The following is an 18,945-nucleotide window of genomic DNA, read 5'->3' as shown; positions in this document are numbered from 1 at the left end:
CGCCTTCCTACCACCTATTTTGGCCACAAAGCCTTCTATTCCATAATCCAAATCATTAATATATGATGTTAAAAGAAGCAGCCCAACACCGACCCATGCAGAACACTGCTTGTAACCAGTAACCAACCAGAATAGGATCCCTTGCTACTGTTTCCTGCCGACCAGCCAATGCTCTACCCATGCTAGTTTCCTTCCTGCAATTCCATGGGCTCTCGTCTTGTTTAGCAGCCTTATGAGTTGCATCCTGTCAAAGGGCTTTTGAAAGTCCAAATAAACAAGATCCACTGTATCTCCCCTGTCTATCCTACTTGTGACCTCTTGAAAAAAGATTATAATAGATTTGTCAGGCATTGATTTTCTTTTTTTAAGGCTTGCTGCCTCTCCTTCTCTCTTCAGTCTTAAGAAAGTGTCCCATTCCGAATCACTGACTGTCACTTTCCCTGCTGAGTTACGACAATCATATTTCCCCAGCACACTTGTTCCCTGGCACATTTGTGGATTGTACAGGGAGTCCCCGGGTTACGATCATCCAACTTACGACAACTCGTACTTATCAACAAATTGTGCCCCCAATTCACGCATGCACACAATGTTACCTCACGAATGCCCCTTCCGGAATGCAAGACATTGATGGAATGAGAGTAAGTGTCAACTTATTATCATTATTTTTTTTTCTTTCCAAACTGTTTTAAGAACTGTTTCTTTTTTTTTTACAGTACTAAGACAAACATTTGACTCTAAATACGAACCGTATCTACCTGTTCCAACTGACCTACAAATTCGACTTAAAGACAGACCTAGGAAGGGATCTCATTCATAACCTGGGGACTCCCTGTACTACCACCTTTTGCTGTTTCATGCCTTTGAAGTGCTGGGTTGATGTGTCATAAAACACACAGTCTGCAACCCCAGGATTGAACAGAAATTAAAACCATTAAAATGCTAGAGGATATCAAATGGTCTTCCTTGCGCCCATATCTCGCCAACGTTTTGGGCCTGAGCCCTTCTTCAAGGAAGAAGCAGATTGAGCCAGAAGCAGGAAATCTCAGAATTCAGAGAGTGCCGGCTGAGGGAGGAATCCAGACCAACACCAGGTGTGAATTGGATATGATATAGGGAGAGGTGAGAATTGATCATGTCTGTGCAAAAGGAGACAAGGGAAAGACAGAGCTGGGGCAAAGTATCAGAGGAGAAGTGGGGGGGGGGTGGGAGATATTAATGCCATCCAGTTGGAGAATGCCCAGTTGGAAGATGAGGTGCTGTTCCTCCATTTCGCAGGCGGTCTCAGTCTAGCAGTGCATGACATCATGGACAGACATATCAGCAAGGGAATGGGGAGGGAAATTGAAATGAGTACCCACTGGGAGATCCATGCTGACAGAGGCACTCAACGATGCGATTTCCCAGTTTGTGCCCCCAGTCTCTCCGACATCGGGGCGACCTCAACAGGAGCACCAGATGCATTAGACAACACCTACAGACTCACAAGTGAAATGATGTTTCACCTGGAAGGCCCCTAAATGGTGGTGAGGGAGGGTTGAAATACTAGTCAGAAGAGAAAAATTCCCCACACATTCTGGCAGTCACAGAACATTGGTGGAAACTCCCAACTTTTGTAGATTGCGAGATTTTTGTATCTTTGAGAAGCAAATCACAACATCCCTTGCAAACCAGGTTTCACAGCTCTCACTGCAGCTCCCTTTAGTAGACACGTGAGAACTCAGCCAATTTTGTGGGAACTCCAGGGGAAACTCCTAGACTTTGTTTAAACAAAATGACAATAAAAACACCAAGGGCAAGAGACCACCAAAGGTCATCCATCTTTCTCTGGAGCCAAAGCACTTGGAAAGTTTTCCTTTTAACTCGATGTTCTCAGAATTGAGCTCAATCAATGGGGGGGAAATCAACAAAAGAGCAGATGCTGGAAGTCAGAAATAAAATCAGAAAATGCTGAAAACACTCAGAGCTCAGAGACAAGCAGTGAAGACCATGTCCTGTAAACACCACCAGCTCCTAGGAGTAAAACACCAAAGTCTCCAGCCACCATGGTTGAAGTAAAAACACAATGCTGCAGAAACTCAGCAGGTCAAACAGTGTCCTTTAAAGAGCAAAGATAAAGGAGCATGACCAATGTTTCAGGCTTGAGCCCTTCATCAAAACATTGGTGATGTATATTTATCTTTGCTGTGCAAAGTACACTGTTTGACCTGCTGAGTTTCACCAGCATCGTGTTTTTTATCAGCTCCCAGTTGTCCAATGTCTCCAACTTAAAGTCCTTCCCTCCAATCTTGTAACTCCATTACAGTGAAGGACAGATATGCAAATGACAAAAATATAATCACTTTCACCTCCACTTCCTCAGGAGGTTTGGTATGACATCTGGCAAATTTCTACAGAGGTGCGGTGAAAACTGTGCTGACCGGCTGCATCACGGTCTGATATGGGGACATCAATAGCCCCTGACCGTAAACCCCTGCAAAAAGTAGCAAGCACAGCCCAGGGCATGACAGGTAAAATCCTGCCCACCATTGAGAACATCTACGGGGAAATGCTGCCATCGGAGGGCAGCACCAATCAAGGATCCGCACCACCCAACACACACTGTGTTCTCATTCCTGCCATCAGAAAAGAGGTATCGGTGCCACAAGACTCACACCACCAGGTTCAGGAACAGCTGCTCCCCCTCCACCATCAGACTCTTCAACAACAAACTCAATCAGGGACTCATTTAAGGACTCACACTTGTGCACTTTATTGATTTGCTTTTTCTCTCTCCATTGCTGTTTGTTTACATTTCTTTATTTTTAAGTAATTTGGAAAGGCCCTTTCAGCCCAATTACTCCAACAACCCACACAGACACGAGGTGAACATAGCTTCTTGAGTATAGATTTTTGTACCACTGCCTCTCCCACAGAATCTCAACATTGCATGTGATGCCACGCACAGGTACTCCCCGACATACGTCTGTGTTCCATTCTGGACAACTGGTCGTACCTCGGAATGGACATTTATCGGGGAATTGCATACTTACCTTGTTTGTCGGCATCATCCAGGGGTCCATTGGCTGGGCGCAGTCATCTTGATTCCTGTGCGCATGCATGAGTCTTCGGTTGGCACATGCCCCAGTGGGTTCATGAATTGGAGTCCAGTTGGTGTGGGAGTGAGAGTTTAGCACCCTGACGATATTGAATTTGCACCCTTAACTCTTGCGTACCCGCTAACCGAACTCCAAATCGCGAACCCACCAGGCATGTGCCACCTGAAGACTCGCACGTTCACACAGGAATCAAGATGGCCGCACCCAGCCAACGAAACCCAAGACGCCGACTAACAAGTCCGCATGTTTTGACTCTTACATGCCCTGTATCCCTGTTATAGTTTGTCAAATACAACATAAACTGTGTAAATATTATATTTTTCTTTATTTTTTTTTAATTTCAGTTGTTTGTGCGAATGATCGTAGGTCGCATAGGACATTTGCCGATGAGTATCTGTATGTACTCTTGACAACAAATCTGAACTCCCAAAATAAATCATGTGGTAACCAGACATAATTGACAACAAAATTACCCCATCACAACCTCTCTGACAGGGAAGTGCCTAACAGCCACCTCGTTCTATATTAACAGGCTGAACTACAGCCACCATAACCATAAGATAACAGAGCAGAATTAGGCCATTCAGCCCATCTTCCCTGTCATTTCATCAAGAGCTGAACTAATTTACCCCTCAACACCACACCTTACTCCCCATAACCTTTGTTGCCCTGGCCAATCAAGAACTTCTACCCACTCAATGACCTGGTCTCCACAACCACCTGGGACAGCAAATTCCACAGATTCACTGCCCTGCAGCTGAAGAAATTCCTCCACATCTCTGTTCTAAGTCCACGCCCTTCTATCTTGAAGTTGTGCCCTCTTGTCCTAGATTCTCCCATTGTGGGAAACAACCTTTCTACATCTACTCTGTCCACACCTTCCAATATTCAAAATGTTTTAGCGAGATCCTGCCCCCCCTTATTCTCCTAAATTCCATTGAGCTCAGATCATCAAATACACCTCATATGATAACCCTTTTGTTCCCAGAATCATTCTTGTGAATCTCCTCTGAACCCTCTCCAAAGTCAGCACACAAGTCCAAAATTGCTCACAATACTCCAAGTGAGGTCTCACCAGTGCCTTATAAAGCTTCAACATCACATCCCTGCTCTTGTATTCTATTCCTCTTGGAATGAATGCCAGCATTGCATTTGCCACCTTCACCCTCGACTCATCCTGCAGGTTTACCATCAGGCTGTCCTGCATGAGGACTTCTGGGTCCCTCTGCATCTAAGAATTTTCAATTTTCATTTGGAAAATAGTCTGCCCGTTCATTTCTTCTACCAAAGTGCATATCCACAGACTTTCTGACATTTGTGTTTCATCTGCTACTTCTCTGCCCAATCTTCTAATCCAATAAATACTCTATCACCTAACAGCAATCAACAGATTATTACTATTTGTCACCTTAGCTAGATTGGGGTATCAACCAAGGAAACATATAGTGGGACAGAAAAATACCAAGCCAACCAGGAGACCAAGTGGCCTGAACTCACCGCTTCAGTCGGAGTCTTCTTCAACTTTGTTCTGTCGACTTTCATTTTTCTTTCTGTTTCTACAATCTAGTTCTGCAAGAAATGGGAAAACCGTTTGAGCAAGCAGCAAAGTTTGGCTGGAATAAAATGTGGACACAATAACCTCTTAATTAATGGAAAGCAGGAATTTTTAAATCATAAAGAAACTACCATATATTTGGGCATTAAAGACGACCCCAATTTCAGTCTGAATTTCATGGTTTTATCTTACATTGGCTGACCATCGATGGCTCCACCGTCGAGGTAGTCAAGAGCTCCAAATTCCTTGGCATGCACCTGGCGGAAGATTTCTCCTAGTCTCCAACACCAGATCCATTGCAAAGAAGGCCCAACAACACCTTTTCTTCCTGCAGAGGTTGACGGAAGTCCAGCTTCCACCCTCACTACATACTACATTGAGAACAGCCTATATAACCACATCATCGCCTGGTTCGGGAGATGCACCATTCCAGAACGCTAGTAAATATTGCTGAGAGGATTACTGAGGTCTCTCTCCCTGCCACGATGGACATTTATAATGGCCGTTGTTTGTGGAAAGCCATAAGCCACCCCTCCAGCAATCTGTTTGCCCTCCTGGCATCCAGGAAGAGGTACTGAAGTATTCAGGCCCTCACAACCAGTTTTTTTCCCCCCAAGCCATGAACTCTGGGGACTTAGGGCTAGCATATGTATCATAATATTTAATAAGTGATATTTATAAAAAGTTCTGAGGTAATTTATCCATGTAAATAACCAGCTCCATAGTCCGGAGAAACACTATCTTGTTTTCACTGTACACTGCAATGGTTATGGTATGAACAACAAATAAACATGACTTGACTTGATAAGATAACCCCCCCCCCCCCCCCATACATGTGTTGACTGTGCTGGTGTCACGTTGACTGAGCTGTTGGGCGTGGCTTGAAGGTGGGTGTTATCATGGAGCCTCCAGCAAAACAAAGCAAGTTTTAAGTTCAATGTCATTGAAGTAGCCGAGGAATCTACCAACTGTGCTGCTGTGAGGACATCGGAAATAAACCGAAGACGGGAAGAGAGTGGAGAAAAATGCCAAAGAAACAACGAGTTGGAAAAGCATGCTGCAGAAGGGGTACTCGAACAGAGACAAGATTGCTAATATAGTCACAAGAAATGAAATCAGAGCCTGTGCACTGAACAGTGGAGAGTTTAAAGAAACAGTAGGGAGGTGCCAACCATTTCACAAACCGGAAAAATCTGGTAATACGACTTTTAAAAAAACAAAAATTGCTCAGAAGATCCTTATGACAGTGTAAACAGCAAGACCCCGGATGTGCTTGCTGAGTTCTTTGCTTGATGGTGATATTGAAGGATTTTAGGTGTGTTTATTTTAAACAATAAAAATTACTTTCTAATACATCAGTAGCTTGAAAATTTCCTGTAGTGTGGGGTCTGAGTGGGGTCTGGAATCAATCGAGTGGTGTTCTGTATCTGGCCTCTAAGACGACTCTTTTTTTTGGAATGCTTCTACGCCAAAATATACAGTAGTTGCAGAAGCAAAACCGAGGATTGCACCCACTCATTTTTGTTACCTACAGCCAGAAAATATTTAGGATAATATTGGTAATCATAAAACAGAGACTCGCGAGAATCCTCAGCAAACCATGGAGAGTCAAGCCAGGACCGTGAGGTTTATTGTCACCTGATGTACAAGTACAATGCAACAAAAGAGCGTTCTCTTTATAGGGGAATTTAAAATGAGGCTGTCAAAATATCAATTAAAATTCGTTCCTCTCGCTTTAGCAGTGGCCAGGAAATGCAGAGCAATTACTTGAAAATCTGATTCCCAACAAAGTTTAGCCCTGGAGAAGATCAGCTAGAACCTCAGAAACAGGTAGGATGTAATTTCAAGAACATGGAATTACCTAAGGTACATCGGGGTAAATCTTTAACAATCCCCCCCGTCTGTCTCTTCCCCGGTTCTCGCATGCTGCGAGAAGGACCCTAGATGTCAGGTTATTTGTCCCTTGATGGGGGTGGGGTTTATCTGAGGTGAAGCCAATCTTTTTCTTATTCTTTCTCTTTGTTCTTTTGGGGGGGAGGGTGTCCTCTTATTTTATTCTTCTTTCTATGATCTTTTTCTCCCTTTGGTTCAACATGGGAGTTGCATTTTTGTAGTAATAATGTAATTTTTCATTCTTTATAATAATTGAATCACACGTGGACTCTTTTTTCCTCATTTTATTTAATATCGACGTGCAGATCGATGTTTGTATGATTTTGTTAATATTATGGATATCGATGTTTTTCTTTTTGATTATTCGACGTTTTGACTGCATGTCGATTGAAAATTCTCCAAATAAAATTTTTTTTTTAAGTGTTCTCTGGTCCTTGATGCAAAACACACATACAATACACACGCAGGACAGGCATTTCATCTCTACAAATAAATAAATTAGTATTATTTTGTACAAATGAGAGTCTCAGAGCATTGGTGTGAGCTATTCCTTTGATCGTTCAGCGTTCTCACTGCCCGTGGGAAGAAGCTGTTCCTCAGCCTGGTGGTGTTGGCTCTGATGAGAGAAAGCAGAGCACAAAAACCAAATCGCCAATAACAACAGGTCCTAGCTGTTGCAGCGGACAGAATGAGAGGTGCTCCGCTGCCCTCCTACAGTATCTCGAAGGGCTGGTAACCTCTTAAGAGGGGTGACCAGCTAGAGGAACTCCTCAGCCCATCCATCCTTGGACTGTGATGAGAATGAATGAGAATCAAATCCCACGATGTTTGTAAGGAGTTTATATGTCCTTCCCCGTGTCTGCATGGGTTTTCTCCTACCCATTCAAAACGTAGAGGGGATGTAGGTTAATGGGGTGTAATTGGGTGGAACGGATTCATGGGCCAAAATGGCCTGTTATCATGCTGTATGTCTAAATTTAAAAATATATTTTTTTAAATTTTTTGAAGCTTGCAGACACTGTGATTGTAGTCAAAACACAGATAGGCTGGAGGAACTCAGCTGGTCTCACCGTGTCCGTGGGAGGTAAAGGTGTATTAACGACGTTTCAGGCCTGAGCCCTTCCTCGAGGCATCAGAATAAAGAGTGAAGAATGAGGACTTCTTCCTGGCTGATCTTGGTGCAGTCAGTCACAAGCTCGATGAAAGGTTTCAGCAGGACATTGCATCTCTGGAAAAGCGGTATCAGGGCAACTGGAATCCAACAATGTTGGCCGACTGTTGGACAGTGACCAAGAGGCATCAGGCACAGAATATAAATGAAAATCAGCGGCAGAACAGTTTTAGGCCAGTTGAACTGATATAATGTGTCAGCATCAAACATGCTGAATTCAATAAAAGTTAATGTAATGTTTCTCCAACTTCCTACGTGATAGAGTAAATTTGAAATTATCTTTGTCTATCATAATCCCCAAATTATTTTCAGAAAGCAAATCTTTTGAAAAAAAAATTGTTGTCCAAAGTCATCAACCTAAGAGTCTTTCCACGTCTCCTTTATCTCAAAATATAGTGAGCAGAACTATACGTAGAATTCTAAAGCAGTCTAAGATAAAATTACAATTAAAAAACTACATTCCGAATGACTTGCTCTAGAACCAAACTCTGCTGCAGAGCTCCTCTACTGCTTTGGCTACACGTGTACTTCCAGGCTTGAAATGCACCTAGCCGTTCGTCACACAAAATGCAATCTTGACAAGCTGCATATCTTCCTCGTTAAATGTGGCTACTCGACTCGCAAACATCATGACCAAACCACCGAAGTTGACAAATCCATTTCAATTTCCCCGCCCCATTTCCACACCGACATATTGTCCGTGATCTTGTGCACTCCCAAATCAAGGCAAACTGGAGGAACAGCACCTCGTATTCCGGCTGGGCACCCTCCAACCGAATGGCATTAACATCGACTTCTCCAGCTTCCGTTAGCCACCACCACCCCCCCCCCCCCCCGCCATCTTTCCCTACGTCTCATTTCCTCTAGCTCTCATTTCTTTTCCCTTGGATTTCTTTCAAAGAACCAAAAACAACCCCCTCCCCCAATCGTCTCACTTTCCTCTCTCCTGCCCTCCTATCATATCCAATTAACATCTTTTTTCAGTTGGCTGGGCTTCTCTCCCTCCCATTCTTCTCTTTAGCTCAGACTTTTAATTCAGGCGCCTACTTGCTTTTAACTCATACCTTGAGGAAGAGCTCAGGCCCAAAACATCGGTGGTACATCTTCACCTCCTATGGGCGCTGTGAGGACAGCTAAGTTCTGTCTGTGTCCTTGCTTTATGACAACTGGCCACTTTTAAATGAATAGGGATCAGCTGTAGAGCTGCTGACTCCACACCGGTCGGTGAGAAGAGGGTTGGCAGGTCGATTGGCCACTAAAGCTTTGACACGAATGCGGAGTCGAGTAGGGCTGCTGATGGAAATGCAATGACACAAAAAGATGGGATGTGCAAGTCGCTATGTGAAGGCTAGCACAGACTATGTGGATTGATGGGCCCATTTCTCAACTCTGAGCCCTGACAATTGAATACTCATATAAATGGTGGCGGGGCAAGAAACTCATCTCAAATCTTTGTACAGGACATTAAATTTAATTTTTCTTTATTGAGACATAACGTGGTCACCGGCCATTTCGACCACCCCAATTGAGCTTCAACCCCTGGCACATTTCAAACGGGGGGAGAAAATCAAAGACACCAAGGAAAACCCAGGCAAACACAGGGAGAACGTATAAGCTCCTTACAGACAGTGCAGGAATACAAACCTTAGTCCTGTAACAACGTTGCGTTAACTGCTGCACCAACTGTGCCATCCATTAATTATTACATTATTAAGCAGCCCTCCACAACGAAGTCTTACTTTCCACATAATTTCACAAGATAAAGGAACAGAGTCTGTTCCGCAACGCTACCCTAAGCTGAACTATACTCACATCTAGTTCCAATTGCCAGCCTTTTCCCCATATCTTCTGATGCCTAACCAATTAGATACTTATCAATCTCCTGCTTAAACTCTCCCAGTGATCGGGCCTCCATCACTGTATGCGGCAATGAGTTCCACAAAGCCACAACCCTCGGACTAAAGAAGTTTTTTTTCTTATCTCTGTTTTAAATGGATAACTTCTAATTTTAAGACTGTAACTCTTTGTCCTTGATTCACCCACCAAGAGAAGCATCTTATCTACATCTACTCTGTCAAAACCTATGATAATACAAAATGTTTCTGAGACCCCCTCTCTTTCTTCTGTTTTCTTTGGCTTGGCTTCGCGGACGAAGATTTATGGAGGGGGTAAAAAGTCCACGTCAGCTGCAGGCTCGTTTGTGGCTGACAAGTCCGATGCGGGACAGGCAGACACGATTGCAGCGGTTGCAGGGGAAAATTGGTGGGTTGGGGTTGGGTGTTGGGTTTTTCCTCCTTTGCCTTTTGTCAGTGAGGTAGGCTCTGCGGTCTTCTTCAAAGGAGGTTGCTGCCCGCCAAACTGTGAGGCGCCAAGATGCACGGTTTGAGGCGATATCAGCCCACTGGCGGTGGTCAATGTGGCAGGCACCAAGAGATTTCTTTAGGCAGTCCTTGTACCTTTTCTTTGGTGCACCTCTGTCACAGTGGCCAGTGGAGAGCTCGCCATATAACACGATCTTGGGAAGGCGATGGTCCTCCATTTTGGAGACGTGACCCATCCAGCGCAGCTGGATCTTCAGCAGTGTGGACTCGATGCTGTCGACCTCTGCCATCTCGAGTACTTCGACGTTAGGGATGTAAGCGCTCCAATGGATGTTGAGGATGGAGCGGAGACAACGCTGGTGGAAGCGTTCTAGGAGCCGTAGGTGGTGCCGGTAGAGGACCCATGATTCGGAGCCGAACAGGAGTGTGGGTATGACAACGGCTCTGTATACGCTTATCTTTGTGAGGTTTTTCAGTTGGTTGTTTTTCCAGACTCTTTTGTGTAGTCTTCCAAAGGCGCTATTTGCCTTGGCGAGTCTGTTGTCTATCTCACTGTCGATCCTTGCATCTGATGAAATGGTGCAGCCGAGATAGGTAAACTGGTTGACCGTTTTGAATAATACCTAGTGTCGCCGAGAATATTCTCCCAGAATCACAGTGCTCTTCTGTACTCCAATGAAAACAATGCAAGAGCTGGCAAACGTTCTTCGTATGTTAGCCCTTGTATTCCAGGAATCATCCTATTAAACCTCCTTTGCACTCTCTCCAACAACATCACATCCTTTCTAAGATAGGGGGCCCAAAACTGTAATTTATTGTCATCGAATATTTATTTCCTATATTGCACAGTTTGTTTGCATACCCTTGTTTACAACTCTCACTTTTGTGCACATTTTTTCTCAAGCAGTTTTTTTTATTTAAATTTAGACATACAGCACAGTAACAGGCCCAAGAGTCCATGCTGACCAATTACACTCCATTAACCTTCAACTCCCAGTACATTTTGAACAGTGGGAGGAAAACAAAGCCCCCAGGGAAAACCTATGCAGACACGGAAGAATGTACAAACTCCTTACAGACAGTGCAGGGATTCGAACCCCCCTTCTAGATCATTGGCGCTGTAACAGCGATGCGCTGACAGCTATGCCAACCATGCACTATTGAAAAGTAGAAATTCTGCCTGGCCTGCAGGGAAAAAAGAATCTCAAGGTTGTATGTGACGGCATCCATGGACTCTGAAAGTAAATCTGAACTTTGAACTTGAGATAGGAGATGCTGAACCAAACCTCCAGGCAGCCACAAAGGAACCAATGCCAGGGTAAGACGCTGATCAGCATGGTTCAAACAGCACCACTGATCTCACCTCAGCTTCCTCAGCAACATCCCACCCCCAATCCCACTCGAGAGAAAATTGGGTCATGGTGAACATATCAGGTAAGGCCCTTGAACGTGTCCATTATGCTCATAGTGGACAGAGCAAATCCATAACACCATCAACACCAGACAATTCACATTTTCCACACAGACCACCAGACTTGGTACGTCACCAAAGACCATTGCAAACTTCTACAGGTGTACTGTGGAGAGCATTCCCACTGGCTGCATCACTGCCTGGCGTGGAAGTGCCACTGCACAGGAAAGGAAAAGGTTACAGAGAGTTGTGAACTCGGCCTGCAATATCACCAGTCTTCTCTCCATTGAGAACATCAACAAGGGATGGTGTCTCAGGAAAGCACCCTCTCTACTCAAGGAACCCCCATCACCACCTAGGCCATGCCCTCTTCACTCTGCTCCCACCGGGAAGGAAGTACAGGAGCCTTAAGACGAATATATACTGGCACAAGGATGCTCTGCCACCAGATTCCTGAGCGGATAATGACCCACAGACACTACCTCACTTTCTCTTCTTTTTTTTTAATGTCATTTATGGCACTATTTGCACCTCCAACGCTGCTGCAAAAACAATGAATTTCATTACCCATGCTCATGACAATAAATTCTGATCATTTTTTTAAATGTAGTGTCTCACACTTGTCTCCTAAACTGTGGCAAGTTTTTTTTTGTCCAGTCCACAAGTTTAATCTCTTGGTGCTGACTGCTGCCCCTTGATTATCACCCGGTATCATATGTCAGACTTAGAAATTGTTTTCCGTCACCCAAATATCACATAGGAATATTAAAAAACTGTCACTATGTATGCTTGCTGAACCTGCGAGACAAGTTACCACCTCGTGAGCTGGCAACACAACATTCCTGCGGTGCTGGCACTGAGGCTGTCAGAGGAGACTGTACACTCTAATGCCACATGGTGGTCAAATCTTTCTCTGAAGGCAAGAATACCATTACCAAGATAAGCCAACCCCTCCCCCAGCATCCAAAACCGCTCTGAAGTGAGAGACACACTCGGTAACAGGCCCTTCCGGACCACGAGCCCACACTGCCCAAATACACCTGCGAGTCCGATTAACCTGGAGCCTCTGTAAACCTTTGGAACATAGAAGGAAACAGGGAAAATGTACAAACTCCATGCAGACGTCACTGGAGCTGAAAGAGGGAATGGAGCCAACTGGGCATATCTGGTACTCAATTAGCACCAGATTATAACATTCTCCCAGTCTTGTAGTGTGCTCTTCCTGTCACATGTTGAACGCTCAACAGGTCCTGATGTCCTCTAAATACAGTAAATACCCTGGTATCTGGAATTCAAGCAACCAGCAAAAAAAAAACTAAAAAGAATAATAAAAGGTAAAAAAAAACAGGAAAAAAAAATTCAAAACTTTAAACTTTAACTGTTCTCTGAAGTAACAGGTAAACCTTTGGTGAAGATTGGAGCAACTATTCAACTGGCAGAGTGCTTTGCTCGCAGCAGCTGTTTGAATAAAGTTGTGTGAAACAGCAATGGCATCGCCCAGGATAAAGAGCTAGTCAATGCCTCTTGCTATTGGGGTGACTCTCCTAAAGTGTCTCTATTGCAGTGGACAGATTCGAGGTGCTCATCAACATGATCTCCCAGTCTGCTCCAGTCTCTCCATTGTAAAGGAGACCACAACAGGAGCTCTGAATGTAGTAGATGACCCCTGCAGATTCACAAATGCAATTATTCACTTGGAAGGGCTGTTTGAGGCCCCGATAGGTGGTGAGGGAGGAAGTGTGGGTGCAAGTAGAGCATCTCCTGCAATCACAAGGGGATGATCGGTGGGGAGGGAGAGGTCCCTGCAGAATGCAGGAAGGGGAGGAGCAGGGAACATGTCAAGAGATGGGATCACGTCATCGGTGGCAGAAATGGTGGAAGTTTTGGATGCGGAGGCTGGTGGGGTGGTAGGACAAGGGGAATTCCTGTTATTGATGTGTGTGGGGGATGAAGGGGGCCAGGGCAGATGTGCAAGTCACGGATGATATGGGGATGATTACACCCTTAACTTCAAGATGGGCTTGCAAACTGCCACAGTGGCTGAACGTCACGGGTATGTGCATCATTCTCACTGGCGTGTTAATAACGGCACCTGATAGTAGTTATTGGCCCTTCTTATCTCTCTCAGCTCAATTAACAATTTGAGTTCTCTGATGCAGGAGCTTGCTCGACAACATGCTAACAAACCTGTCATGAGCTCACGAATTAGACAATGTATGGAAAGCATCAATCAAGGCAAGCAGCTAATTCACGAAAGTTCTGGAGAAATTCAGCAGGTACCACAGTGTCCATAAGAGGCAACGATGCATGTAATCAACGCTTCAGGCCTGAGCCCCTCGTTAAGGCAAGGACTCTGTTCCAACAGCAGCAGATTTTACTTGGGCACTGACTTGGGAGGAATAAGAAGGGGGGAAAATGGTTCTGTTGGAATGTTGCCACCTCTGTGCTCAAATGACCCTCCCCCCCCACCGAAACCACAAGGGAGGCCGGAGGGGAGAACATATAATAGAGCAACCATTCTGAAGGGGGCCACAACACATTCTAGTAAAAGGCCTGTTTTCTTTTCACTTCACGTAACATTTTCTAATGTATTCGGTAGAAGCACAGAAGAAACCAAGCTTGACTGCTTCGCAGGGAAGGGAATTCATAAACTTTGAGCAGAGTCTAAAACAAAAGTTGAGCATTTTAAATGAAATTTTAAATTTAGGCCTACAGCCATTTGGTTCCACGAGCCCATGCCAACCTACAACCCTGTATGTTTCGAGCGGTGGGAGGAATCCATGCAGACACAGGGAGGACATACATACACCTTACAGGCAGCGCGAGGGTTCGAAACCTGATCCTGATCACCTTGATCTAACCATGCCAAGAATGGCTTCAAATGTCCATTCCGCCGCCCCTCAATTTCACTCAATTAGGACCATTAGCATTCACTTGCTCTCAAAGGGGAGTGAGGGAAAGGGGTAAAGAGGACAGTGAATGAATGATCGAGGGTTAAATCTCTTCACACTTCCAGTACTCAGAAGATTTTCACATGGTAAATTCAAGAGACACAACATTCCTCTTCTGCCACAGATATTGCATTGATCAGCGGTGATGTATCATGGTTCTAAAAACATGCAGCAACTAGTCTCAAAATCCTGGAAGCATTTACTGTGGGAACATTCGGAGGCTCCCAAATATAATTTGTGTCATCTATTATTCATTAATTTTCAATTTTAACCAATCCTAGTGTATTTTTAGATCACACCAAGATGCAAATTACCCAAGATACATGGAGCACAGATCTTATAATGCAGTGTGCTTGGAGACATCAGCCAGCACCCAGACTAACAACATTCAGAGGGACCTTGAATTTCAAATCCATACATCGCTCAAGGTCGCCGCACAGGTTGATAGGTTAAGAAGGCCTGTGGGATACTGGGCTTCATTAGTCAGAGGATTGAGTTCAGGAGTCAAGAGGTCATGTTGCAGCTCTACAAATCTCTGGTGAGATTCTAATTGGTTCAGTTCTGGTCACCACATTACAGGAAGGATGTGGAAGCTCTGGAGAGCGTGCAGAGAAGATTGACCAGGATGTGGCCTGGATTGGGAAACAAGTCAAGGCAAGGTTAGCAAAGGAAGGTTTTTCCTCTTTGGAGCATGGAAGGATGAGAGGAAACTTGTTAGAGGTCTGCAAGATTATGAGAGACATAGGTAAGGTGGATAGCTAGCCTGTTTCCCAGGGCAGGAATAGCAAAAACCAGAGGAAGGGAGGGAAGTTTAGGGGAGGCATCAGGGATGTTTCTTTCTTTTACACAGAGTTATGGCTGGTGGTGGAGGGCATGGGGGAAATTGCTCTCCGCTAACTATTGATGACTCGACCATTGAGATCGTCAAGAGTATCAAGTTCCTTGGTGTGCACTTAGCGGAGAATCTCACATGGTCCCTTAACACCAGCTCCATAGCCAAGAAGGCCCAGCAGCACCTTTACTTCCTGAGAAGGCTGGGGAACGTTCATTTCACACCCTCTGTTCTCACTATATCTACAGAAGATGTTTTGAGCACATCCTGTGCAACTTCATCTCCCACCCTCCCTCTGTGCTCACATTCTACAGAGGATGTATTGAGAAGATCCTGTGCAACTGCAATACCATCTGGTTGGGAAGCTGTACCCCTTCAGACCTCAAGACCCTGCAAGAGGAGAGTGGAGTCGGTGGAGGTGATCATTTGGGTCTTTCTTCTAACCATGACGGACATCGACAACACCCAATGCAAGCAGAAGGCAAATAACACTGTGAAGGACTCCACACACCCCTCACATAAACTTTTCTCCTTTCTACCATGTGGTAGGAAGTACCACAACATTTGGGCCCACATGTCCAGGCTGTGCAATAGTTTTCACTTCACTACCCACCCACCCCACCCCACCCCGCCCCCCCCACCCAAGCCATTACGCTGCTCAAATCCTAGAACATTCCTAGTACTAGTATATCATAAATTTTGAATAATATTTAACTCCTATTTATGTAAATCTGCTCCATAGTCCTGGAGAACCCGTATCTCATTTTTACTGTGCATTGTTTTAGCAGTTTTGGTATAAAGGTGACTTAACTTGACAACTTGGAGGCTGGAAAATTAAGAGCCATTTAAGGGACTCTTAAGCAGGCAAATGGATCAAAGAAATATATAGAGAGTTATGGGTTTGGTCCTTTTTTTTAAAAAGATATGGGTTGGCACAATATTGAAGGCCAAAGGCCTCGGTGTTGTTGTGTTCTACATTCTATTCCTTTTAATGTCTTATCATAATACAAAAAAATGTAATATAATCCCAAATGTCCGTTAGCATTGCCGAGCACTACCGCAAGAGAGAGAAGCAAAAGACAGTCCCTTCAGAGAAACTGAGTGCCCGTGGAATCGCCTCCAGTGCTCTTGCAGCCTCCACAGCTGAACAGACTGTTCGGTCCATCAGCAACCCGAGCTCCAGATCCAAACCTCCGAAACGATCAGGAAACCTTCAGCGCCGAAGGCCCTTCTTGCCTTCAGCACCCTCTCAAATTCCAGTTCCAATCCCTGGCTCCCATGAGCCGGTCTCCAGCAGCCAGCAACCTGGTGTGGGTCCTTCGACCTCAAGTCGACTGGAGCCGGCAGCCTGCACAAGATCTCCAGCGGCTGAGCCCCTCGCTGGTCCACTACCGTGGTTTACTGTCCTGTACAGTCGTCTCCTATGCTTTTCCCTCTCAATAGAGGTATTTTCCCCGTTTCTGCGTCGGTCTGCTGCTCCCCTGGAGTCTGCAATCCCTTATAGTCCGCTGCCCAACAGAGGCGCCGCCATCTTGGGCACAAGCCCTGCAGTTGCAGGGTTTTTAAAAACTCATTTAAAGGCTGTTCAGAGCAGTCGGCATTAGGACCAGGGCGTAGGGCCCTGCGGAGCAGCACTGGGTCTCCGCTCCCTGGGCCAGCACCAGCACTGCTGTTACAGCATCTCTGGCAGCACCGCCATTTTGTTCCCTTGCTTGCATGCCATGCTTAAAGAATACACGTTTAAAACAAAATCCACTACTTACAAAATGATCTTTATCTGCTCCATTATTTATACCAGTTGATCAAAGTTAAACTGACATTATGTGAAAAAATGAAGGCTTTATAAAACTTGCACAAAATACCTTTGAAAGAAGCTGCCTGTGTCCAAATACAAGTTACCGTATATGCTGTTTTAATAGGACAATACCAAAATTTTCCCCTAAAATGTTGGTTTTGAGTGATACCCTTTGTATAAGACCTCAAATCTGGCACTTACCATTGTTGCTGTTAAAAGAAAATCACAATATTTTCATAACAAATTACCACGTAAAGCTCTCAATTTTATTTGGATATTTTAAAATAAACCACCGTCAGCTCTTGTAATAGGCCGTTTAAAGCTTGTGCAGAGCCAACTGCAGACAGACTGGACGGATGGTCCCCGCAGAGGAGTGCGGAGACTTCACTGATAACTAACGAGGGAACGGGTGAGATTGCGTTGGAGCCGGGGGTAGTGTTGAGTCTTCACTTTAAAACCCGGGATGCAGAACTTCAAGGTTTTGGGTCGTCCTATATGACCAAGTTGAAATACAGAAAAATTTCAACCACCGTGACTTCGCCTGGCAAATATAGATCAACGGATCACTCAAATGGAAGATTCCCTTATTTACAACTTGGGATGCATCCAAAATGTATTTGCAAAGATGAAAATAACCATTTCCTCCTTGCCTTAGTCCAGGGGTCACCAACTCTTAATTTTTAATTTAGACAAACAGCACAGTTACAGGTCATTTCGGCCTCTAAATCCATACTGCCCAATTAATCTACACCCCTGGAATATATTTAGTCAAATGCAAAGAATATCTCGTTCTGCTCATTTGTCAGTCATGAGACTCTCATAATTCATGAAACAATATTCATGTATGTATTTGTAGAGATAAAATGCTTGCCCTGCTTATGTAATGTTTGTCTTTGTGTGAGTTACGTCTGGTTGTGCGTCTGCGTGTTTTGCACCGAGGACCGAAGATCACTGTTACACTGTTTCGTCGGGTTGTACTTGTGTAATCAGATGACAATAAACTTGCGTTGCAGCCCTGTTTTTGCAGTCTGTGTGCTTTCTGAATTTGGTCACAAGATTAAAGTGTGGTAGGCAGGGCCAGTGTGTTACACAAGCCTGTTTATCCTGGATTTGACTTGTCTTGTCTGCCACTGCATAGGCCAGTTAAAAATCATCCACCTCGTGGGCTGGAGCCTACCTCGTTAGGCCGGGAACAACCTGCATATCGTCTCAAAGTTCACATATATTGTCAGAGAACGTACATGTCATCACATACAACCCTGAGGTTGCTTTTCCTGCAGGCGAGGCAGAATTTCTTACTCATTGGTAGTCAAAAAACTGTACTCAAGAAAAGATATGTATACAAGAGGAATGTAAACAAAGAAAGAAATGCAAACAAACTGTGCAAAACAGAAAATAAAAAAATTAATAATAAATAACGTGCAAAGTAAGTGCCCTCAAAAGAAATGGAGTTTAATGTTTGGGAGTCTGATGGCAGAGGGGTACCAGCTGTTTCTGAACTTATGGGTGCAAGTTTTAGAACCATAGAATAATACAACACAGAAACAGGACCCTTCAGCCTCTCTAGTTTGTGCCAGTCCATTTTTATCTCCCTCGTCCTACTGACCTGTACCCAGTCTATATCCCTCCCATCCATGTACCTGTCCAAATTCCTTTTAAATGTTAAAATTGAGCCCGCATTCACCACCTCAGCTTGCACCACACTCCCACCGCTCTCCGTGTGAAGAAGTTCCCCCTCATGTTCCCACTGAATTTTTCCCCTTTCACTCTTAACCCATGTCCTCTGGTTCATATGTCACCGATCCTCAGGGGAAAAAGCCAACCAACATTTACTCTGTCTATGCCCCTCATAATTTCAAACACCTCGATCAAATCTCCCCTCATTCTTCTACACTCCAGGGAATAAAGTCCTAACCTT

At 44.6% G+C, this 18,945-nt stretch overlaps 1 protein-coding gene across 10 annotated transcripts in view; it reads right to left on the bottom strand.

Annotated features, from left to right (window-relative positions):
- The window catches only part of huwe1 (HECT, UBA and WWE domain containing E3 ubiquitin protein ligase 1), a 283,531-nt gene that overhangs the window by 229,277 nt on the left and 35,309 nt on the right, over nt 1-18,945 (bottom strand). For all 10 annotated transcript variants that reach the window (XM_069929120.1, XM_069929126.1, XM_069929127.1 and 7 more), the window contains one exon: nt 4,596-4,667. In XM_069929120.1, the coding sequence (XP_069785221.1) occupies nt 4,596-4,640 (45 nt within the window). In that variant the 5' untranslated portion in view covers nt 4,641-4,667. The remainder of the gene's footprint in view (nt 1-4,595; nt 4,668-18,945) is intronic.

Source organism: Narcine bancroftii, chromosome 3 (genome assembly GCF_036971445.1).
Source record: "Narcine bancroftii isolate sNarBan1 chromosome 3, sNarBan1.hap1, whole genome shotgun sequence".
Lineage (NCBI taxonomy): Eukaryota > Metazoa > Chordata > Chondrichthyes > Torpediniformes > Narcinidae > Narcine > Narcine bancroftii.
Note: the sequence above shows the minus strand (reverse complement) of the source record. Positions and strands in the feature narration are given on the sequence as shown.